The 23921-nt window shown below is 47.5% G+C and overlaps 1 protein-coding gene across 6 annotated transcripts; it reads right to left on the bottom strand.

The window, feature by feature from the left end:
- Nucleotides 1-413: 413 nt before the first annotated feature.
- Nucleotides 414-8489, bottom strand: ZBTB18 (zinc finger and BTB domain containing 18). Of its 6 annotated transcripts, XM_077813482.1 has the most exons (4): nt 8378-8472; nt 6011-6094; nt 3320-4007; nt 3042-3207 (listed from the first exon to the last, which is right to left on the bottom strand). In XM_077813482.1, the coding sequence occupies exons 2-4, from the start codon at nt 6021-6023 to the stop codon at nt 3177-3179; spliced, it is 732 nt and encodes a 243-aa protein (XP_077669608.1). In that variant the 5' UTR covers nt 6024-6094; nt 8378-8472; the 3' UTR covers nt 3042-3176. The 6 variants fall into 6 exon arrangements, with proteins under 6 accessions (XP_077669603.1, XP_077669605.1, XP_077669604.1 ...); XM_077813477.1 differs by having other exon boundaries at nt 414-4007; XM_077813479.1 differs by lacking the exon at nt 8378-8472 and adding an exon at nt 7287-7871 and having other exon boundaries at nt 414-4007.
- Between the last annotated feature and the right edge of the window lie 15432 nt (nt 8490-23921).

The following is a 23921-nucleotide window of genomic DNA, read 5'->3' as shown; positions in this document are numbered from 1 at the left end:
TACTAAAGAACAATCTGACAGATTTATTTAGGGTAAATTTAAAAAATAGGAATAAAACTCACTTCTGTTTTGTTAGAGATTTGTAGTGTTAGGAAACATTAGCGATCCCTAGGAAGTTAATAGGATGTTTCTAGGCAGGTCTCTGAAGAAAACATATTTTTCCCTTCTGCAGAATGACAGAGAGCTACACACAGATGAATGCTTTCAAATCACAAGCATTTAATTTTTTAAATGTTAAGTGAGAGATGTAAATATATATGCATGTTAGCAACAGAGTGCTTAAAAGCATACCGAAAACATATTCCATACACAGTTAGCAATAGAAGTCTGTACAAAAGTAATAAAGTTACACAATATAAAAAATACTCCATAGTTATAATTTAAAAGAGGGGGAAAAAAGACAAGGGAATTGATTTCTCAGTTCATATAATTTATTGCAGTTAGCACACAGTTTAAAAATTCACCAACACACCAATAGTACAAAACTAAACAGCATTATAAGTTATTCCCCCTTCAGGAAAATAAAACATACTATGATTGTCAAAGCTAGATGTCAGTCTAAGTTTTAGAACAAAAGAAAAATGTGAAACTAATAAAAGAAAATAAGCAACCACTCATGAGGACCACAAAAAAAATCCAAGAGAAAGTCCATTTTTCTCAGACACTGATTGTCTTTTCTAAATTAATAAAATAATGTATTTTTAAAACCTAGAAACTATTCAAGTAACTAAAGATAATGCTCCAAGGCCATTTTCACAGCTTTTTTTTTGTTTTGTTTTAAATGCCATTACAGGGTACAGCCAACTTAACACACATTTGACCAAATATTTCCAAAACAGTCCAGCAATACACAATGGAGTTTTCCATTCAGTATCTTAAGCACAAAAATAGGCTATGTTTACAGTAGTTAAGGCGATCAAATTTTAAACAAAAGCAGAAAAAGAAGGAAAAACAGCAAACGTTTTCCATGCTACTCCCATAGACCTTATTTGTAAGTGCAAGACAGGAAAACAAACACTGTGCAAAATGCTTTTGACCTGTATGTTGGTCATTAAAACCACACATCAGGCTGCAGTCTCTGCTGCTTGGATACACATAGTCCACTAACCACCCTGCTCCTCCCCCCCCTTTCCCCATGTCAATCAAAGCATTCTAGTCCTTTCAGCCTGGGGCTTTTTCAGTCTCTAGAATCTTTTTGGGGTGGGGGGGGTGGGGGAGAGAAGGGAATAATAATGACCTATTGTTAATTTGTGCAGCAGGAATTCTAAAAATGCTCATCTGGGTAAACGTATGCATCTAAAGTTTGAGCTGGCATGGATTTTGTGCAATTAGGTTTTCTTTTAATAAATGCACACAGCACATGCAAATCTTTAAGCCTGTTTGTAAACATTAATATCTTCCTTCTTATGTTGCTAAATTATCAACTTGTAGCTTAAGTTTTATTCAACTTAAAGACAGTGGGAAAGTAAATTTAAATTATATAAAATAAAAACAGTGCATTTATGTTCTTCACAACACCAGTTTTTTCAGTGGTGTTTTTTCCTAAGGAAATTAAATAATTTTAAACTCACTCATTAAAGTTATACAATGCAAACAAAGACAAAAATATACTGAAACTCATGCATTTCTGTAGCGTTAATATTTACTTTTCAAAACTCAACTAAGAGCATCAACACAACCTGCCAAGTTCTTTGACCACCACCCCCCCCGCCCATGTAATCAATTACAGTATACAATAACGGTAATTCACATTTTTAAACACACAGTTCATCACTGCTGAAGCTGCAATATCCTTTTTCATCCCAAGCAAACCTTCACAGACTGCACAGACTCCCAGTGATCCCAGTGTACTTTCAGAATTATTTTTTCCAGTGGGAACTGTCAGAAATCCAGAAGTTGCCGTAATAAGTTTTAAGTCAACTGCTTGTTTAAAAATAGATAATCCAGCATTTCAGAAATTTTCCATTTGGGTCTAAAAGCATTCAGGTTTCCAACAGCTAGAAAGAACTCATACAATTTTAGAAATGTAAAGGAACTAATAAAACTGAAGGGGATTTCTACATTCATATTTTAAAAATAATGAAAAACATTTGGGTTTTAAAATAATGCAGTGTTTGAGGGGTGGAAGAGAATAAAGCAATATAAAAATCTTTTTACAATTTGAGATTTCCCTTAACAGCAAAGTATTTACTGGCTTATATTCCAAAAAGAGAGGGGGGGAAAATCCTCTGTAGTTTATTATTTTGTCATATTACTTCTAAAGTTCATTTTCTCAGAGTGCTAAATTAGTGAAATGTTCATGCTGCCTTAAAGTGCAAAAACAAGCTAATAGCCAAACTTTCAGATCAAGGAAACAAGATTGCTTTTAGACTGTACCACAACTATATAGATATTTATATATATATTATTTATATATATAAAAAATTATTTCCAAAGTTCTTGTGAGCTATCTTCTAAGGTCCAGTCTCTGACAGTAGGTAAGCTCAGTGCTTCACTTTTGACAGACAACGAGTTCACCAACTCACAGTGAAACTTCCGAATGTGTCTGTAAAGGTCTCCAGACTGCGTGAACCTGCGTTCACACCACTTACAAGCATGTGGCTTCTCCCGGGTGTGAACCACAGCATGGCGGCTCAGGTTGTGGGAATACTGGAAGCTTTTCCCACACTGGGTGCAAGTGTAGGGCTTTTCACCTGAATGAGTCCTCTCATGACGTTTCAAGGTGTACATGCAAGAAAAAGTCTTACCACACAAGGAACAGGTCGGGACATTGACATCAGTAGCAGGCTTGCTGCGGATCCCATCCTGCTCTCGAAAGTGCGTGCTTAAATGGATCTGCAGAATGTGGGGACTAGGAAAGACTTTGTTGCAGAGAGGACACATAAAAATTTGGCCAGCAGGGCTAAGTATATTTGACACATAAGGGAGCAAACTGCTGTCCATGTTTCCTTCCACCTGGACTCTCTCATTCTCAGGAGTTATCATTTCATCATCGCTTGCTTTGTCCTCTCTATCTAGCTCCCTTAAAACAGAATCTTCCCTCATTGGAGCCAGGTGGGCTGGCTCATAATGTACCCTGTTATTAGTGCTCACACTTTCTTTCACAGTGCTATGTTCCATGTCATAGTCATTAGTGCCAACATCACTTTCATCACAGGAAGCCTCTTTCTCCACCTTCACCTGAACCAAGTTGTTTCTAAGCATGTCCTGTGAAGAGAAATAAGAACTGTTCAGATTTTCTACTCCTGAAAGGCTGGACTTGACAGACAGGTCCAGCACACAGTCAACATCTGCTGAATCCCTCATGGAGGTGACAGACCTCTGGGACAAAGACTCTGTTGAGCTGCAGGGGCTGGCTACTGTTTTTCCAGCTGCTGTTGCGTGTGTCTCTGCCTCTCCGCCAGTCTGGGGAATGCCTGCTGAGTCTGAGGGCAATCTCATCCACATGTTCCCAGGCTCAGCCGCCAAGTCCCTTTTGCTAGGCAGGATGTTCAATTTTTCATCTTCTCCTTCATCTTCATCACTGGGTAAATCCCCTGCTATGTGGCTGCTGCCATCGGAGAGACTCTCCACTTTGTCCGAACAACTTGAGGCATCTTCTTCCTTCTTTGTACTGTCTGCTTCTGTGGTGGCTTTCTCTTTCAGCTTCTTTTTGCAGACTTTGACAATGTCATACATGTGGAGATAACTGGCAGCTGCTAGCACGTCTTCAATGGGCAAGTCTTTGAACTGGAGTTTCCCTTCATACATGAATTCAAGCAGGAGAGCGAAAGCTGGGGCTGTAACAATGTCGCTGTTCAAATGAACAATGTCCCTTTTGTCCAGCTGGTCCTTGTAAAAGAGGTGGAAATACATGCTGCATGAAGCCAGTACAGCTCTATGAGCTCGGAACTGGGCATCTCCTACCAGGACTGTGCAGTCACAAAGAAAACCCTGATGTCTCTGCTCACTCAGACACTGTAGCAAATGTCTGCTATGATCAGGAAACTCCATATTGTCTTCATAACCTATAAGCAAAAAGATTTTTTTAATTAAATATGGGTAGAAATATAGCAAACCTACAAGTACAAATTATGCTCTAGAAACTATTATTTAATTCCCTGGATTTTAGTCAAGTGACAACTATGCCGCAACTAATACACATACAAAATGATTAACCCCCCACAAAACACACTAAAGTTATTTTTATGACTAGACTACAGCAGACCACAAATGCTTTTGATAAGAATGTAGGGTAAAGCAATCACTAATTATTTTTCAAAGTATCACTGTTGTTCCTTAAGTCTGTTCAGTGATCCTTTTTAAGCTACTTAAAACAGTAGATTTAATATAGACTCAAAATACTGTAGGTTTAAAAGTTGGATTTTCACAAAGAAAAAAGTGTATTTTGAGAATTAAACAACTTTCTCTACAAAGTCAAATTGTAACAACCACAAAGAAGCTTACTGCGTGAAGACAGATGTTACTACCTTAAAATCTACAGGTCTAACATACATAAGGAATCCCAAACAGACAGCAAAAGCAAAGATTTTAGAAATTTAAAGAACAAAAAATTGTCACACTTATGTTGACATACTTTCCCCAAGCAATATGAGAGCAAAATATTTTATATTAATGGGTAAAACTCCTGAAGAAAGCTATAGACTAAAATGAAAACAAATGTTGATTATACAAGAAGACTTTTCTTCTTTGCAGAGAGAGGCTTTTTAAAGATGCTTTTTCCCGACAGTTTGCAATACCAAACTAAAAGAAAGTATTTCAGCATGGCTGTGTCAATTATTCCAGATACTATTCTTCCAAAGGCATTGTTTTCCTACTCACCTTCCTTGAGGAGAAAATCAAGGAAGTGCAAGAGTCAGAACTCAGCTAGCATGTAAAATTTCAATTTAAAAAAAAAAAAGGCTAACCTATTCCCCCTCTTCTGTGACTAAAAGCAAAGTTCTATGAAACCATTTAAACACAGATTGTGCATTTTGGGGTTGGCATGTATTACTGAAAAATAATTATCCCTCACAATCCAAGATGTATTAAAATTTATAACCCAACCTGAAATATATTCTGTAAAATACCATTGCTGGAATAAAGCAAGAAGATTTACAATACAATCACTTTAAGTGCCCCACAGCCAACATCAATCCTAATCCTTAAGAGGGCTAAAAATAAAGATTGGAGGGCAGCTCACAAGGTAGCTGTGATCAAATTAGGAGGCTGAAAGGACAGAGAGGGACGAAGAAGGAAGCTTATAAACATCTGATCCAGCTGACTGTGGCCATATGGCAGCTGCTGCCCAGATAAAGAGATTAAGAATAGAGGAGTGCGATTACAGCTGTCTGGCCAATTCAGGCAGCTCAAATCTACAAGTTCTAAATTAGTCGCGAACACAAAAACTCCCTCAAATAATTGTTGTTATGCTGAAATAAAAGATCTCAAATATGCATCTGAGAAAGAAAAGAGGAAACCAGTCAAGCTATTCTCCTGGGGACAAAAGTTTTGAAACACACAACTGATTTCTATCTTTCAGACAGTACAGCTGTATGCTTTTGTAGTTCTAGGCTGCTGGATCTTTAAACATGAAGTTTAATGGTAGAATTCACAAAACATTTAAACTGGAATTATTTTTATATACCTTTTCATATTTCATTCCAAAATATATTTTTGCTTTATCACCCTTAGAAAATAATACAAAATAGAAACCAGAACCCTCACTGACTGCAACTAAAATCTTCTTAATTTTGGTCAGAAATAATGAGCGAACTTGTTACCTCAATGCTCTAAAATTATAATTATATATATAAATATAAATAAAAGTTTCTTCTCATAACATGCACAGGAACACATACTCTCATGCTACAGCCTAAGCTTTTCAACTGCAGAAAGTACACTTACCCATTTAATACTCAATTTCATATATTATCCCTAAACTTGGTTAGAAAAGTAATGTGATTTTTCTGAAATTAAATAAACACATCAAAACAGAAATATGCTGTATCTAATCTATTACTACTCCTACCTTTAGTACACATAAACCTGATTAAGTCCTTTCCTCTGAGTCTTGCTGGCTCCAGGTCTGTTAGATCGGTGGAAAAAAAGCAGACTAAGAGAGACAGATGCAAAGTGGAGATGATGTTAGAGAGGAATGAGATACCTTCTCCACACACAGATCTGCACACACTAACTCCCTGTCTGTGTGTTAGAATAAAAGGCTGAAGGATGGCAGGCTGTCAGCTGCTCTGACATCATGTTCAGATGGAAATGCTACCTCCAGCTGTGCTCCTTTTAATGCCATATGCTACTCCTCTACACTCCTGCCACCAGCTTTTTCTTAGGAGAACTTTTCTCTTCTGTTAGTATAAACAAAATACTTCAAAGTCTCTTTTTTTCAAACTTTCTAACACACAAAAAAAAAATGAAAATCCTAAACATATGGGGCTCTACTGTATTTATGGGATAGCAACACTTCTGTCTAAAGATGGTGGACTGCTTTATATATTGACAGCATACTCAAGCTACAAGGCTATCCAGGAAATCCATACTGATTCATTTTTTATTGAACCCAGAGGTTTAGTTACAAAGATGACATTTTTAACTAAATCTATTTAACTCAACTTATAGTCCACCACTTCAACATCAGTACCTTTAACATTTTTTGGGGGGGAAGGGGTAAACAGCAGAGATAGTAACCTAACAATCTAAATATATGCCATGACAGAGGCTGTCAGCCTTACTAAAGCATTATTTTACTCATGTTTAGCCACTGCTTATAGATCATCTCTGTATGTTTCCTTGGACTGTCATTATTATTCTGATGCATAAATATCACGCAACACTGAAGTTGGACTTTTCTTTGAGAAACCCCTAAGACTACATTATTTCATAACAGTGAAATAAAATTAAAGATCAGGAATGCAGGAAATAGCTTTAATTGAACTGTTGTGCATTTTGTACCTGGAAATGTGATCTTACCTTTTCTGACCTGGGAAGTATCCTATCTCCCCTCTGCCCCATTCCAAAACCTTTTATAGTCTACTTTGTAATATTCTTGTGAAGTTGTCAAATATATGTTTAATACATTTGTTGTAAAAAGCTCTTAAGTTCAGTTCTGATGTTTTGAAAGGCTGACAAAATAGTCCTGCAACCTAAGCTGGACACACTTGTGCTGTGTTCACTGTGCTGACATCTGTGAATGTCAAATGCATCTCTGCATACACACACATTCAAGGGGGTGGGAGGAAAGACTGTGGCCTCCTATCAGACAGAAAAAGCAATGGTCTTAGGTCATGAATTACCATGTGGAGATCTAAAATGGGATGTGGTAATCAATCATCAAAATCAAAGAAGTCAAACAGGACAGAGCAAGTCGTCAGCCTAACTTTCTTTATCACATGAACCAGACTCAAGATAAGATGCTCATGAAATCAACTTCTCAGCAGTGCTTCACCACATCTTCCCCTCACCAGCTCCAACTAATTACAGCACCTCCCCGGTTACTATACAATACTAGGACCAGTCAGTTACCAAGGGCTAGGGGAGAATCTGTCACTGTATTATTTATAGAAAGTATTTTCCCCCTGCTTCTCAGAAAGTGCTGCAAAAGGTCGCAGATAAAAGCACCTCTAACTCACTCTGCTCCCTTGTGTGTACATGTATAATGTGCACTGGCTAAAACAGGACATACAAAGCAAAGAGACAAAAAACAGAAGCAGTGGCAGCGCTCAGAGCCGAGGAAAGGAAGCAGCCAAACGTGCAGGAAAAACAGACTTAGGTCACAGCAGCAGCAACAAAACAAAAGTAACCAGAAGCGCTGAGCAGCAAGTCTGTTGCGTGGGGCTGCTGCGCTCCCCCCTCTGTACAGCTGCGCGGACACCCCACAGCCCAGGGACATCAACTAACTCTGCTCCTAGCACACACAAGGGACTCGTTCCTCGTTGCACCGCCTGCCCCCCAGCCCATCCCAGCGCCCCCAGCCCATCCCAGCGCCCCCCAGCACCACCTGCCGCCAGCCCCACCGCCCCCCAGCACCACCTATCCGCAACCCCCCACCGCACCACCTATCCCCAACCCCAGCGCCCCCCAGCCCAGCCCCACCGCCCCCCAGCACCACCTATCCGCAACCCCACCACCCCCCAGCCCAGCCCCACCGCACCACCTATCCCCAACCCCAGCGCCCCCCAGCCCAGCCCCACCGCACCGCCTGCCCCCCAGCCTCAGCGCCTCTTAGCCCCACTGCACCACCTGTCCCCATCCCCGGTGTCCCCAGCCCCACCACTTGCCCCGCTGCACCGCCTGCCCCCATGTCACTCCCTACCCCCCACCACTTCAACTTGGGACCGCCCATTTACAGCAGCGGGGGGGGGGGGGGGGGGAGAGCGGGACTCACACACTCCGGAGCGGCCCTAAGTCCCCGGGCTCCCGGCGCCTCTTCACTCACTTGCTGCTTCGGGCTCTCGTCCTCCCCCCGCCCGGCTCCCCGCCCCCCGGCTGCGCCGCCCGCTCCCCCCCCCCCCCCGCCCGCTGGCAGCTGAGGAGCGGGGCAGCCGGCGGAGCGAAGCGGGCCCCACGCTCAGGGGCTCCCCATGGCACCAGCGGCCAGAGACAGCGCGGAGCCCGGAGCCAGCCGGGCGGGGGGGTCGGGGAATGGGGGGAGCCGGGCGCACGCACGGCGGCGGCGGCGGCACAGACGGGCCAGGGCTGCAGCACCCAGATGTTCCCCACCCCTCCCTCTCCGTTACTGACTGACAGGCTAGCCTGCCCACTCCGCCTCCTCCTCCAATCAGAGAGGCAAAGAGGTGTTGACAGACAAGGCCTGCCGCCCAGTGAAGGAAGAAGAAAGGCCTTCACCTCTGACCAATCAGAAGGAAGAGGGCGGGGCTCTCGGCGCAAAGGCGGAAGGAAGGGTGGTTCCCTGCGCGTAGGGAAGGGGTGGAGCGAGAGATGGGGCGGGGTTGTTCGTGCCAGGAGGGGGCTGAACTTCATTTTCAGCGCTGTCCCCCTCCCCCCACTCCGCGCCTCACTCTGGGGCTGAGAGAGCTGAAGGAGCTGGACCAGGCGTGATGCACTGTGGGACAGTGTAGGACTGGAGGGTGGTTTCTAGATAGGGGCAAGGCCAGGGGCAGTTCATGGACCTGCCCCAATGTAACCCTCCGCCTGTGGGACAGGGTGCCTGTCTGGTCTGCATCACCCCCCTGCACCGTGGCTCCTCCCAGCACCCTGGCTGGATGGGAGCCTCTCAGATCAGTAGCAAGGGATGGGGCCTGCCTCCCCCCCAGTGGGACAGAGCCACCAATACGTACCTCCCGGGAGTTGCCCATCCAAATATCCTGTAACCTAGGGGGATGTGCACTGAGCTAGGAGCGCATAAATTCTGGTTCCTCCTCTCCTAATTGATAGTCATGTTTCCATGTACCTTATAGCCCACGTTACTGACCAAAGCCTTATACCTTAACTTAAAAGGCTGTCAAGTATTAGCCTATCACACTTTATAAATACATTATACAAGAGATTGGCCAAGGTCACTTAAGACAGAACTTGGAATTGAACCCAAGTCTGCAGTATAACAGACCTCTTCTTACTCAGCCAAGTTGCCTTTGAGACAGAATATACCAACTCTGTGTGCCTGGGTTATCCTACCTCTGTTTGATCAAACTTTCTTTCCAGACCCAGGGACGGAACTCAGGATTTCCAGTCTCCAGAATTCTACTATTGTTTAAGCAAACAGTTGATAATGCACTGGCAAAGTGTATGCTTTGGTGGGGTCCGGACTCAATGGGGAGTGAAAACAATGTGGGTATAGGGACTGCAGGCCTGCTGTTGGGCCACAGCAACAAGGACAAGGCTTGGTGTGACAGCTCCACACAACTTTGTGGTGGATTAGAATATGTAATATATAACAATCAAAGGCAGCAGGGGCCAGACTTGAAGAGCTGAGGACTTTGGTAAACACGGGACAATTGACAAGCTGGAAATCGCCAAGACTACCATAACTGTGGGCCTGTGATAACAGGCCCTGCACACATTCACCATAAACCCTCACTATGTGTAGGATGATCTCATATGGCATTTTCTGTGCAACTTAGCAAAGGAGTAGTTTGCAGGGGGAGAGTGTGTGTGTGTGATTTTTTCCCCACCAATTTCAGGTTAAAAGATAGCATATAACTCCAGTATGAATTTATGTAGAGAAAAAAGTGCACAAAAGTAACAATAGAACAAGAATCAAAAGGGAAACAGCTATATTATGTGACTCCAAAATGGAATGAAAATATCTCTTTTTATATACATTTTTGTATAATTATTTCATCTGGAAAGCACACTTCACTAAGTTACAGCATTAAAAAAAAGTACACCAAGGTCCTATTTTGGCTAGCTTATTTGACAGCATCACTTTGCATACTATGTAGCATCTGGAGCCCAGGTGCCCATCTTGTAATAATCCTGTTTCTCTTTCCTCCACAACCATTACAAAAATCCACCCTATTCTTTAAGTTCTTGTGGTCAGATTGCTCATACACATCTTACCTTCCATCTTGACTACTGCAGACTCCTTGGCTTTTTTTATACTATTCTCAAACCCTTCCAGCCCATCCGAACTACTGCCACCAAAATCTTACTTTCTTATTGTTTCAACTATGTAACTTGTCCCTTTTTTGAATCATGCCACGGACTCCACATTGTGTTATGCATTGCATCCCTGTCTTCAAGGCCCAACAGCTCAAACTTAGTCTCTTCCCCCTCACCTCACCCCATCAATTCCTCTCGGACACGCTTTCATCTTCTCTTGACAAAAATTTATGCCTGTCTCCTATGTCTGGAATGCCTTTCCAAAATTTGTTTGCCAAGCCTGCACTCTCACCTAATTCATATAACCCTTAAAACTAATTTAAATAACACTTAGTAACTAATTTCAAAAGCATTTGCTAAAATGGATTTACATTTATTTTTATATTATATATTGTGACAAAGTTCCCGCTCTTCCTTGGTGGGTCTTGCGTTTATTGGTGGATTTGCTCGCCTTGGAGCTTCACGGCAGCCCTCAGCTTGGCCGTTTATCTGAATTCACAGTCCAGGTCGACTCCTCCTATGCCTGACCAGGAGTTGGGAGGATTTGGGGGGAACCCGGGCCCGCCCTCTACTCCAGGTTCCAGCCCAGGGCCCTGTGGAATGCAGCTGTCTAGAGTGCCTCCTGGAACAGACAGAGAAAAAGCCGTCTACCAGAGGAACACTGCCCGGGGAATCTACAAATCACCGTGGATGGGGCCTGGGATTGAGTAACTTTCGAACTGTGCTCTCGTGTTGGGGGAGGCCTTGACTGTGTCTTAACTGTGTTTGTAGGAACACAGGGGGTGTGGCACGGAGCTGCCCCCAATCCATCTGTGTCCTCTCAACCCCCACGCTACCATCTTCACAACTGCCTCCTCCACACCATCTTTGCTGGCTGTCTAACATCTGCCTCTGGACTTAGCTGCTCGCCCTGATTCCACTGCATGGGCCAGAAGCACCAGCCAACCAAACAGGACTCTCTGGACAAGCATACGGTGGTTCATGTGGCCCCCCCCAAATTGTCCACCCCACAGCTTGTCCCTTTCTACCTGACCCCAACTCCTGTCAATCATCTGCCACCACCTCTGCTGGGGCATCGGCAATGGAGGACACCGGAGTGAAATCCACTACTGCCATGTCCATCGCCTCCCCAGACTCTAGGGAAGCCCCCCAGCCGGCAGGAAAGGCCAGGGCAAGAAGAAGGGGAAGGGCCCCGCTAAAACCCCAGGCCCTCCATGCCAGGGGCTACCCCCACTGCTGCGGCCCCGCCACCGACCACAGTGTCTTCCGCCGCTGCCCCCTCCACCAGCTCTGCGGATGTCCCTCCCTCAGCCCCCAGGACATATGACCGGGTGGCAGCAGCCCCCCTGCCTGCCGCCTCGTCATCTCTCCCGCCCACCACCTCCGCCACCATCAATAGTGGCTGGGGCCCCTTTCCCACCATGACAAGGAAGCACGGAGTCCGATGCCTCCTGGTGCCTGCCTTGCCCCACGTGGAGACATACGTGCGGGCATTGGTGAGGGTGAGGGGAGACAACCTTCCAAAATGTACGGGAAGGTTGTCTTCTTCTTAGCATCGGAGGCTGCCGCCCAGGAAGCAGTGGAGAGGGGCCTGGCGATGGGGGGGTGTTTGTCCCCCTAGAGCCGCTAGAGGACCTGGGCGTCTGCCTGGTCCTGACCTCTGTCCCTCCTTTTCTCCCCAATGCTGCCCTGTTACCCGCCCTTTCCACCCTGGAGAAACCTGTTTCTGTCATCAGCCCTCTCCCGTTGGGCTGCAAGGACCCCACCCTCTGTCACATCTTTTCCTTCCGCCGGCAAGTGCAGCTTCTACTGCCGTCAGCGGCGCGTGACGGAGAGGCGCTCGAGGGGTCCTTCCTAGTCCCCCATCAGGGGGCCCGTTACCGGGTGTATTTCTCCACGGGGGAAGCCCGGTGCTACCTCTGCCAGGCATCAGGGCATGTCCGGAGGGACTGCCCCTTAGCCCGGCAAGGAGGGGCACCTGAGATCCCTGAGACCCAGCAAGACATCGGTCCCGTCATTGCCGACGCCCCTGGCCGCCTGATACCCGAACCCGCCCCCCCTCCTATTCGGACCACCACTTCTCCCACTCAGGCCCAAGGGGCACCTCCCCTACAACGCCCAGATGAGCGGGAGAGCCCCGGCCTCGCTGCTGACAATCTGGCGGGGCCTATGGAGGAGGGTGTGGCAGAGATACCACCAGGCATGGGAGAGAGCCTGCCCCAGGGAGAATCCTCCCTCCCTTATGCTGCCCCACCGTCCCCGCCCCAAGTCCCTGAGCCATCGCCTTTACCCCCTGACACGACCCCTGCTAACCAGCCCCCAGATGATGCCATGGAGGGCTGGGCCCTAGTCCAGGGGAAGCGAGGCAAGCAGAAGGCTCGAGCTCCGCCTCATCTACCTGAGGCGGAGGCCCCCCGGAAGACCAGGAAGGGGGGCACTGATGCCGAACCTTCCGCTTTGCCCACGAGTGCGTCCCATCCACCGGTGTCAGCCGGGAAAGACGTGGTAGCACTGGAAGGTAGTGTCACCCCTCCATGGGAGACCCTTCCCTCCAAGACCCTCGAGGAAGCCCCTTCTGTCCTGACACTACCCGAAGCCCCCGTGAACCCCAAGGCAACCGTCGTGGCGGGTGCCAGCGGGGAGAACCCCGGGGTGACAGAAAGTGTCCTCTCCTCCATGTTTGAGGAGATCGATGCTGTAGATCTGACCCCGGTCGCCCAGGGGGAGGACGACCTTCTGCCAGCAAACCTCGATTTGGGCGACCTCACTCCACCCCTCTTTTCCCTATGCTCCCTCCCCCTAACTGCTGCTTCTGCTCCCACCTCCGAAGAGCCCCTGGACGCCTCCATCGACCCGGCTGCTGATGGCGCTCTGCTGACGACCACCGAGCCTGCTCAGGTGACAGCCGGCGCCACGTGGCCGGGACACGAGTTGCCAGGGGTACCCCCCGTTGATGCAGAGCAATCGATTTCCTTCCCAGGCGGGGGCCCAAAAGAAGATAATCCACCTCCTGATGTTGTGGCCGCTAAATCCACCATAGAGCCCGCGCCCGGTATCACTGAAAGCTCCCTACCCATCCCCTTAACCCTAGAGTCTGATCGGGAGGCGCCACCATCCAGCTGCTTGCCTCCCAAAACCCAGAACCTTGCCTCTGCCCCTGCCCCTACCCCTATCCAGTTTACCTCCTACAATGTCATTGCCACCACCGGGGCTGTCTCCTTCCCTTTCCCAACTGATGACCCCCAGGGAGCGGCCTTTGTGTTCTCCTGCCCCAACTCATTAGGAGCTGCTATCTTCCCTCCACCGCCCCCTATCGCCCCAGAGCTTGAGGCGGGCCTAGAAGGCACCCCGTCGGGGGTCCGCACCTTCCTTGTCCGTTTTAGTGGACCATGGGGCTGCACCAAGGGCACCAACGGGGAACAACCAGGAAACTGTAACCCCACCCCCACAATGAGCTGCAAGGAGAGCTGTGGAAGTTTTTAGAGGATGTCCGTGGCTCCCACAACAAGGTACAGCTTGCTCTCCAGCGATGGGGGGATTTTTTTCAAATCCTCTGGGCCACAAGGACCCTCATGGGGGAAGGTAAAGGGACGGGGAAGCAGGATGCCACGGCCTACTGGCGGGTCCGCGTCTTCCGTGACCAATTACTCACCTATGGGATGGGTCAAGGACTGTTGCATGGCCCGCTGGGGGATGCGAGCATCCCTGCCAGTGAGGATCCCCCCCGGCCTCCCTCATGACACCTCTCACCATCGCAACGTTGAACACCCGGGGTTGTAGGATGGCTTTCCACAGGTCCCAGGTGCTCTCCTTCCTTCGGGAGGGAGGGTACTCTGTGATTTTCCTGCAGGAGACCCATACGGATCTGACCGCCGAAGACAGTTGGTGGCTGGAGTGGAGGGACAGGGTCTACTTTAGCCATTCCACGATTCGGCAGGCTGGAGTGGCGACCCTGTTCTCCCCCGACCTATGGCCCGAGGTACTAGGGGTCGCCGAGGCCGTACCAGGTCGCCTGCTGCATCTCCGGGTCCTTATAGAGGGGCTCGTGGTTAACCTCGTTAATGTCTATGCCCCGACATGGGGCCCGGAGCGGCTGCAATTCTATCAGCAGGCGTCCACTTTCCTTGGCACCTTAGATTCTCACGAGTGCCTGGTCCTGGGAGGGGATTTTAATACCACCCTCAAGAAGCAAGACCGCTCGGGGACTGAGCAGAGCCCGGCCACTGCAGACACCCTCCGGGAGATAGTTGAACATCACTCCCTAGTGGACATCTGGCGTGACCACCACCCGGATGACACTTCCACGTTCACCTTTGTCCAGGTGGAAGCCCATCGGTCGAGCCACTCCCGGTTGGACCACATTTATTTATCACACTTCCATCTCTCACGAGCCCACTCCTCCAGCATTTGGCTGGCCCCATTTTCTGACCATCACCTAGCCACCGTGACAGCCTCCCTCTGTACGGAGAGGCCAGGGCCGGACTACTGGCATTTTAACAACAGCCTGTTGGAGGATGAGGGCTTCGTGACGTCCTTCCGGGAATTCTGGCTCGCCTGGCGAGGGCAGCGGCTTGCCTTTCCCTCAGCGCGGCAATGGTGGGACCTGGGGAAGGTGCGCGCCAGGCTTTTCTCCTGCAACTACACCCGGGGTACCAGCTGACGGAGAAATGCGGCGATAGAGCAGTTGGAATGGGAGGTCTTAGAGCTGGAGAGGTGTCTGGCCACCAGCCCCGAAGACCCGCTCCTTTGCGGAGCGTGCTGGGAGAAGCGGGAGGAGCTCCGGGCCCTCGAGGACGATCGGGCCCAGGGCGCCTTTGTTCGATCCTGCATCTGCCCCCTTTGGGAGATGGATTGCGGCTGTGCCCTGGAGAAAACGAGGGGGGCCAAGAAACACATCACCTGCCTCCTGGCAGAAGACGGCACCCCCCTCACGGAACCGACGGAGATGTGCGGGAGGGCCCAAGCCTTCTACGCAAGTCTTTTCTCCCCGGATCCGACCGACCCTAGCACTTGCAGAGTGTTTTGGGAGGAGCTCCCTACGGTCAGCGCGAGCAACCGAGACCGGCTAGAGTTGCCTCTCACTCTGGCCGAGTTCTCGGAAGCCCTCCGTCGTATGTCCACTAATAAGTCTCCAGGCATGGACGGGCTGACTGTGGAGTTCTGCTGCGTGTTTTGGGATGTCCTCAGCCCAGACCTCGTCACCGTCTGGGCCGAGTCTCTGCAGGGTGGGGTCCTCCCTCTTTCTTGCAGGCGAGCTGTGCTCGCCTTATTGCCAAAGAAGGGGGACCTCCGTGATTTACGAAATTGGCGTCCCGTCTTGCTCCTCAGCATGGACTACAAAATCGTAGCGAAAGCAATCTCGCTGCGGCTAGGGTCTGTGCTGGCGGATGTGATCCACCCAGACCAGACCTACACCGTCCCGGACCTCAGTATCTTTGATAACCTATTTATGGTTCGGGATTTTTTGGAACTCGGGAGTAGAGATGGTCTGTCGTTCGCCCTCCTGTCCCTAGATCAGGAGAAGGCGTTCGATAGGGTGGACCATGGGTACCTCCTGAGCACTCTGCAGGCGTTTGGCTTTGGACCCCAGTTTGTGGGTTTTCTCCGGGTGCTGTACGCTTCCGCAGAGTGTCTGGTTAAGCTCAACTGGACCCTGACCGAACTGGTCAGCTTTGGGCAAGGAGTACAGCAGGGGTGCCCCCTCTCAGGCCAGCTGTACGCTCTGGCAACCGAGCCCTTCCTCTGTCTCCTCCGCAGGAGGTTGACAGGGTTGGTGCTGCGGGAGCCGGAGCTGCAGCTGGTCCTGTCGGCGTATGCTGATGACGTGCTCCCCGTGATCCAGGACCTCGGCGACTTGGCGCGGGTAGAGGCTTGCCAGGCCATCTATTCAGCAGCCTCATCCACCCGGGTCAACTGGGGCAAGAGCTCTGGGTTGGCAGTAGGAGACTGGTGGCAGGCGAGCTCCCTCCCACCCGCTCTTCAGACCATCCGGTGGAGCGCGGGTCCGCTGCTCTACCTCGGCGTTTACCTTTCTGCCACGCATCCCTTTCCGCCGGAAAACTGGGAAAATTTAGAGGGCGGGGTGATAGAGCAGCTCTGGAAATGGACGGGACTACTCCGATGTCTCTCCCTCCGAGGGAGAGCGCTGGTGCTTAATCAACTAGTCCTGTCCATGCTCTGTTACCGGCTCAACACCCTGGTCCCAGCCCCAAGTTTCCTGACCAACCTCTGGACATCGATTCTGGGGTTCTTTTGGTCAGGAATGCACTGGGCCCCTGTAGGGGTTCTTCATCTACCCCAGAAGGAAGGAGGACAGGGCCTGAAGTGTCTACACACTCAGGTCCATGTCTTCCACCTCCAGGCCCTACAGAGGCTCCTCTATGGTGCAGGCAGTTCGGCGTGGAGAACACTGGTGCACGCCATCCTGCGCCGCATCCGAGGGCTCCGATATGACCGGCAGCTTTTATCTCCGTCCGGGAGGTCTTCTGCGAGACCTCTCGGGGCTGCCGGTCTTCTACCAGGACCTTCTCCGGACTTGGAAACTGTTTTTAATGACCAGGTCCGTGGCGGCCACCGAAGGGGTAGATCTCCTCGCGGAGCCCCTGCTACACAACCCCCAGCTCCATGTGCAGGTGGCGGAGTCCCGCTCGGTGCGCCAGAGCTTGATCCTGGCAGAAGTCACGAGAGTCGGAGACCTCCTGGACTATGACCGGGGAGACTGGCTGGATCCCCTGACACTCGCCCGGCACATGGGGCTCTTCAGACCTCGCACCCCCCGGCGCGTACTTCAGGAGGCGAAGGCCGCTTTGCCGCCCGCTGCTCGAGCTTACCTTGACCGGGTCCTGCTTGAGGGCATGCCCCGCCCACCCTCTACCCCAGGCCCGCCGGACCTTTTAATTGGACCCCTGCCCCACAAACCCAATCGATCCCCTCACCCCTTCACTGCGAGCCGGCTGCATGAACTGCAGCCAGTACGCTTCCAAACCGCGCCAAGGAAACATCTGTACACGCTCGTGCTCCTCACCCTAGTGTCCCGCCCCGACACAAAGTGGCGAGACCTTCTGCCACCTTTGGAGGGTGAGCAGCCCCGGTGGGCCAGCCTATATTCCACCTTGGTTCCAAGGCCCGTCGGGGACATCAGTTGGCGGCTCCTTCATGGAGCTGTGAGCACAGGCACGTACTTGGCGCAGTTCACCCCTGTCCCAGATACTTGTCCCTTTTGTGGAGTGAGGGAAACCCTGGCACACGTATATTTGGACTGCGCCAGGCTGCAGCCCCTGTTCCAGCTCCTCACAAATCTCCTATTACGTTTTTGGTTGCATTTTTCCCCTCACCTTTTTATTTACGGCCTCACAAAGTCGCGGGATCTCCTAGTTAACCTCCTCCTGGCCCTGGCTAAAACGGCCATCTATAAAACCAGAGAGAGAAGGTTGGCTGATGGAGTTTCCTGTGACTGTGGGGCCATTTTCCGATCCTCGGTCCGTTCACGTATCCGGGCGGAGTTCCTCTGGGCGGTGACCACCGACTCCCTTGATACTTTTGATTAGTGGTGGGCGCTGTCCAAGGTTCTCTGCTCAGTGTCCCCATCCAGGTCCCTTTGTCTGACCCTTTGATTGAGGAGACAGTAAGGGACCCCAGCCCCAGCCATTGGTGCTGCGGACACCACCACCTTAGAGGGGTCCTTTCACACATGGGTGCACATGCCTCCCCCCGGTTGTCCACCCCACAGCCTGCCCCTTTTGTTGGGTGCTTTCAGAGGAGGGAATTGTTGGTGACACTCGGGCGTGGCGCCAGGTAACTCGAGGGGGTGGCAGACCTTGAGAGTCGATGAAGTCCCCTCGCTCTGGACCACCAGATAACTCAGAAGGGTGGAAGACCACGAGAGTCGAGGAAGCCCCCCGCTCTGGGCCCAGGCAAGCTTAAAGACTTTCCTCCCCTGAAGCTAATGAGAAAACAATTGTGATTGGTTGCTGTGTTACACATTGCATATGGTGTTGTTTTGTTTTGTATGTGTGTTATGCAAATAAAAAATACCTTTTTTGCTTAAAAAAAAAAATTACGCTCTTATAGCCATCTGGCCCGACCCTGTCACAATATTTTAAATATATTTTACATGTATTTACACAGATACATTTAAACTATATTTTACATAAACACATGCATGTATATACATTTGAATTGCCAATATGTATGCCTGAAGTGAGTAACCATATCATCATGGCTGTAACCCATGTCCTTCCTCCCCATTTTCCTTCTTGATGTATGTTATATCTTCAGTTGTCTGTCAAGTGCACTAAGGCCTTATCTTCCTAATACTTATATATGTGTAATTTAACTGAGGTGAGTAATTAATTTGAAGCCAATGGACTAAATGAGCCTCTATACAAAATTTTAAATATAAACAGGAGTTGTTCAGCTGGAAAGGGTTGGGAAGATTTGCTGTAAAGGGACATAAACATCTGGCAATACATCTGGCTCCTATGTACATTTATAAAGCACTGTTCATGTCAGGCATCCCAAGGTACTATTCAAAATAAGCACAAAATTTAAACTAAGAACATTCATAAGCCAGAGAAAATAGGAATGTTTTCAATTTATTATAAAATAAGAAATTAATCCAATTTATTGCACAAATACTGTTTGGGAGAATATACTACAGTTTTGGTGCAACACTGGGAAAAGCTCTTGCACCTTTGTGCCTGCTGACTTTAGTTTGTATCCTCCAGGCAACAAGTAAGCCTGAAGGTCTTTGGCTCATAACCAGTGCTGACACTGCAGTGTAGTACCAGGGGAGGGGTTCCAGCTCTGTTAAAGGTCCTTTCCTTCAAATAATTCATTAAAGCCGAGATCCTCTTTGTCTGTCTCTGGTCGACGTTGGAGATCCCGTGTCATGTTTTGAAAAGAAGAATGGTGAACTTCCACATGGCTCACCATTCAAGATAAAAAAGTTCTGCTTCCAACTTCAAAGGTTGTGGATGATGAACTATTTCTGAGCATGTTGTATTGTAGCTGCCATGTTTCCCTGCACTTAGCGTAATATCCAGATTTAGTTCATTACTTGGCTAAGGGCTTTGAAATAGCTTGAGTATACAGCATTAGACTATACAAGATCAAATTCTGTTCTAAGGGTGGGCTCTAAGAGGGTAATGTTGAGTCACAAAAAGTCTAGGGTAAAAACACAAGACTGAGGGCCAAACCTGTAAGTAATTTTAAAACATTGCCATTATAATATGAAGCCCTTTAAAGGCTTGACCTTCAATACTTGCCTGATCGGCTAGCACATTTTTCTTGTACCCTCTGTTCTACAGTTTTTAATTTTTTCTTCTAATTGTAACACAATTCTGTAGTTTACAGAGTTCTCTGACAATCCCTGTTCCTGTGGATACTTCATGGACTTTGTTATTTTCTTTTGCAGAAGCCCCTGTACCTGTTGTCTAGGTGTATTGTGAGGTACCATAGTTACCATTTATTCCCTCTACTTTGCTCTTAGAAAAGAATAAAGAATGGACTGAAACCACCCACCGGCGGTCAGTTGGCTTGTATCTATGTTGTATGGATCTTCTCAGTCCAGATATCATCACCAATGAGGTATTGCTGCTGGTTTGATTAAAAAGGAAAGCAGAAACAGGTACCTCAGTATAGTGAAAGCTATTTTTAGAAATGTTTATAGTAAGATGGAAGTAGAGGTGACAGCAGAGTCTCTCTCTGTTTTCTGATCCCAGAGAATGAAAGTTAGGACTGGTGCTGCTGACACTCTCATATCTTTTTATTCTGAGCCACAACAAAAGTTAATTGATGACAGTTTGATGTTCAGAAAAATTAAAAGTTAAATATTTTCTTGACCCAAACCTCAAGCATGATGGTGAAGTGATGTCACTATGGAACTGAATTGTCTCTCTGGGGAATCATGGTTGGAGGATCTCCGAGGTAATATAATGCAGTCTTTGAATTGCATGAATTGGCTACATGTATAGTATATTGTGCCAGTCTGACTGAATCAGTAATTCTTATCAGCTTTAGCTATGCTGGATAAGTCATCAGGATGTGCTCAGTTAAGAGCTCATCTCAGCATACTGGTCAGAAATTTTTCTCTCTCCTTTCACATGGTATAATGTGAGGGAATAGCAGCAGCATGAGGTAAAGTTTCTCCACTACCATGACCAGCACCAGCACCCATGTGATTACTCGTAAAGACCAATATTTATGATTGATGACGGGCTGGTGTACTTTCTCCCAGTTCTGCTACCCTTTTCTGGTGTACAGACTTACAAGTCTTTAAATAACAGCTGCTACTTTATGTGGGGACAGCTTTTGAGATCAATGACCCATTCTTTATGCTCGAGATCAAGTACTGTAGCATGAGCAAAATGGTTATCTAGAAGAATGGAGTCATCTCAAGACTGAATGGATGGAGACTTGAAAACTGGAGTCTAGCACAATTCGTCTCTGAATATTAATGTCACTTTCACCAAATACAACCAAACCTTGATTTTATGAACACCAGTCTTATGAAGGACTAATTATACAAAACATTTTCCCACCGTGAGGGTGTGTGATAGGGTGTTCACTCCACACCAGCCATGAAAAAGTGAAGGAAGCTGAGAAAGGGCCAATTAGTGAGATAGGCCACACATAGGGGGGTTACGCTGGAGAAGCAACACCTGATTGGAAGATGGAGCTCAGCTGATCAGGTGTGGGCTGAGCTATCTGTGCATTAGAGAGGGAAGGAGGGAACCCAGGGAAAGAGTAGGATCCTGAGACCCTGGCTCTGCAGGAAGGACACACCAGCAGACAAGTGGGAAAGAAAGCTTGTGGGAGATGGAGTAAGAAGCAGCCCAGGGAGAAAGTAGCAAGGTTGGGGACTGAGCAGACATTGGTGGCGTGTTGTAGACTTCCAGGGCTGAAACCCAGAGTAGTGAGCAGGCCTGAGTTCCCCTGCCAGCCACTGATGGGTCCAGTGAGATTCTATACCCTGGAAGGGAAAACCACATAGTGAACTGGACAGCGGGCTGCATCACAAAGAGGAAACTGCTGCTCTTGGAGCAAGAGAAGAGCCACAGAGAAAGAGAGAGGACAATGGGTTGAGAGACCACAAGGGGAGGTGTCAGACCTGGAAGAGAGCTATTCCTCAGAGCAGCCATGAGGAGGCACCACCCGTGGTGAGCGAGTACCCTGTGACAGGAGGGAGGGAAATCCCATAATGAAAGTGATGTTGATGAAGAACAAGTTGACATGTTTCCATGTGCTGATGCCTTTAGTGCATTGCAAATTGCTTTACAGTAGTTTGAAGGACAAGGGGAAAAGTGATGCAGTGCACCATACTGTAACTAGGGCTCTGTACTTACTATAATTTTGAGATGTTAAATTTTATGAACTTTGTGGTTTTTATGAACTCAGTCCCCAATTAGTTTGTAAAATAGGGGTTCCACTGTAAGGATAACTCATCACCACCAGAACCAATACAAAAATATTTTACCTTGGCCTACAGGAATGACCTGGCTGCTAGTTTCCAGCCTGATCAATACAATTTTGGGTAACGTCTTCCACTTCACTTTGAGGCTGCATATCTACCTGATATGTATTGTAATTTGCCTCATTATTAAAAAGTACAAAAGCATGAAGTGCTTTTCAGTTAGTATGCTGACTGAACATTAAGCTCTGCAGGAATGATTGTTCAAAAGTCAAAAGAAAGTCAGACCAAGCTTTAGAGAAAGAAAGAACTGCTGTTAACTTATTTTTTCATTTGGTCTCTATATATTTGTGCACACATCTGCCTCTTGTTCCATTTATGGAGGGCATACTACAGGAAGTATAATTAATTTATTGTGGCTACACTACTATTTCACTTTTTAAGGCACACCTTAAAAATACAGGTTTCAGAGTAGCAGCCGTGTTAGTCTGTATTCTCAAAAAGAAAAGGAGTACTAGTGGCACCTTAGAGACTAACCAATTTATTTGAGCATATGCTTTCGTGAGCTACAGCTCACTTCATCGGATGCATGCTTATGCTCAAATAAATTGGTTAGTCGCTAAGGTGCCACGAGTACTCCTTTTCTTTTTTCTTAAAAATACAATATTTAAACAAAACCCAATTAAATTTTCTTGTGCTTTTTCTGTATTTCTTTTCGTCTTATTGTTGATTACAAAGACATTTGTGCCTAAACAGAACCTGTCTTCTTCCAATCAGTCTGTTCTTTCTGCTCAGTTCATTGATTAAATCATTTAATCACCCAAGGCCATATGTTATCATCTTGTGTAAAAGGTGTGGAAGGAGAAAAAGAATGTAGAAATCTATGCACAAAAGTGCCAGAATTCCAACACATCTCCCACTGTGAATCATAAAATATAAAATGTAGTGGCTATAGTTACAGAATATACATAGCCCAGGCAACAGCTGTGCAAAAGAAAAGGAAGATACATGGCAAAGGGGAGTGAAGCCATGTGATCTGAGGACATGGGTCATGAAGTAAAAGCCATATGTTAGTACTCTGGGTTCAATTCAACTGTCAACATAAGCTCCTATTCTTTATTGTATTATTTTGTATTTGTTGTATTGCTCTCTGCTGCAATTAGCTTGAAGTACCTTAACTCGTGTCCATTATATATTCCTATTTTCCATATCTCATGGATGAAATGATGCCCCTCCTTTGATTCCTTCTTGCATCCTTTTCCTCCAGGTCACACAACCAATGTTACTTGCATATATAAAAACATGCATTTTGTCCCAGGCATATTGAATATGGCATCATATGCCTTGGCTACTCTTCTGCAATTGCAGTTCTCTTTTGAGGTAACCCAATCTGATTTTCCTCCCTGCACATTCACGGAGGGCTGCAAATCTCATGGGAACATGTCTCCAAAGAAATCACCAGATATTTGTGCTAGTTGGTAGACTGAGATCTGGAAGAATTTGATGGCTGGAAATATATTACTTTTAAATCAACAGTATTTTCATTATATGAAAAGACCCATAATCCCTCTTTTCTTCATCACTATAGAAAGCTACAACTGGCAGAGAAACTCAAATAGGGTGACCAGATAGCAAGTGTGGAAAAATTGAAACACGTTTTTTTCAAGGGGAGGGTATAGTTGCATATATAAGACAAAGCCCCTAATATTGGGGCAGTTCCAATAATATTGGGACATCTGGTCACCCTAAACACAGGTCTGTGACAAAGTTGAAGCTGAAAACCGTAGAACAATTCTCTCAGCCCATTAGAGGGTAGCTGTGTTGAGCCAAAGGAGATTGAGGGACCCAAACTGAGAAGCTGCCAAAGAGGAGGCGGCTTCCCATTCCATAGTCAAAGTCTCCTGAAGGTTGAGGCACGACAGTGCAAGCTGAAAAAAAATTGTAAAATTGCACTTTC

Source organism: Eretmochelys imbricata, chromosome 3, assembly GCF_965152235.1.
Source record: "Eretmochelys imbricata isolate rEreImb1 chromosome 3, rEreImb1.hap1, whole genome shotgun sequence".
Classification (NCBI taxonomy): domain Eukaryota; kingdom Metazoa; phylum Chordata; order Testudines; family Cheloniidae; genus Eretmochelys; species Eretmochelys imbricata.
Note: the sequence above shows the minus strand (reverse complement) of the source record. Positions and strands in the feature narration are given on the sequence as shown.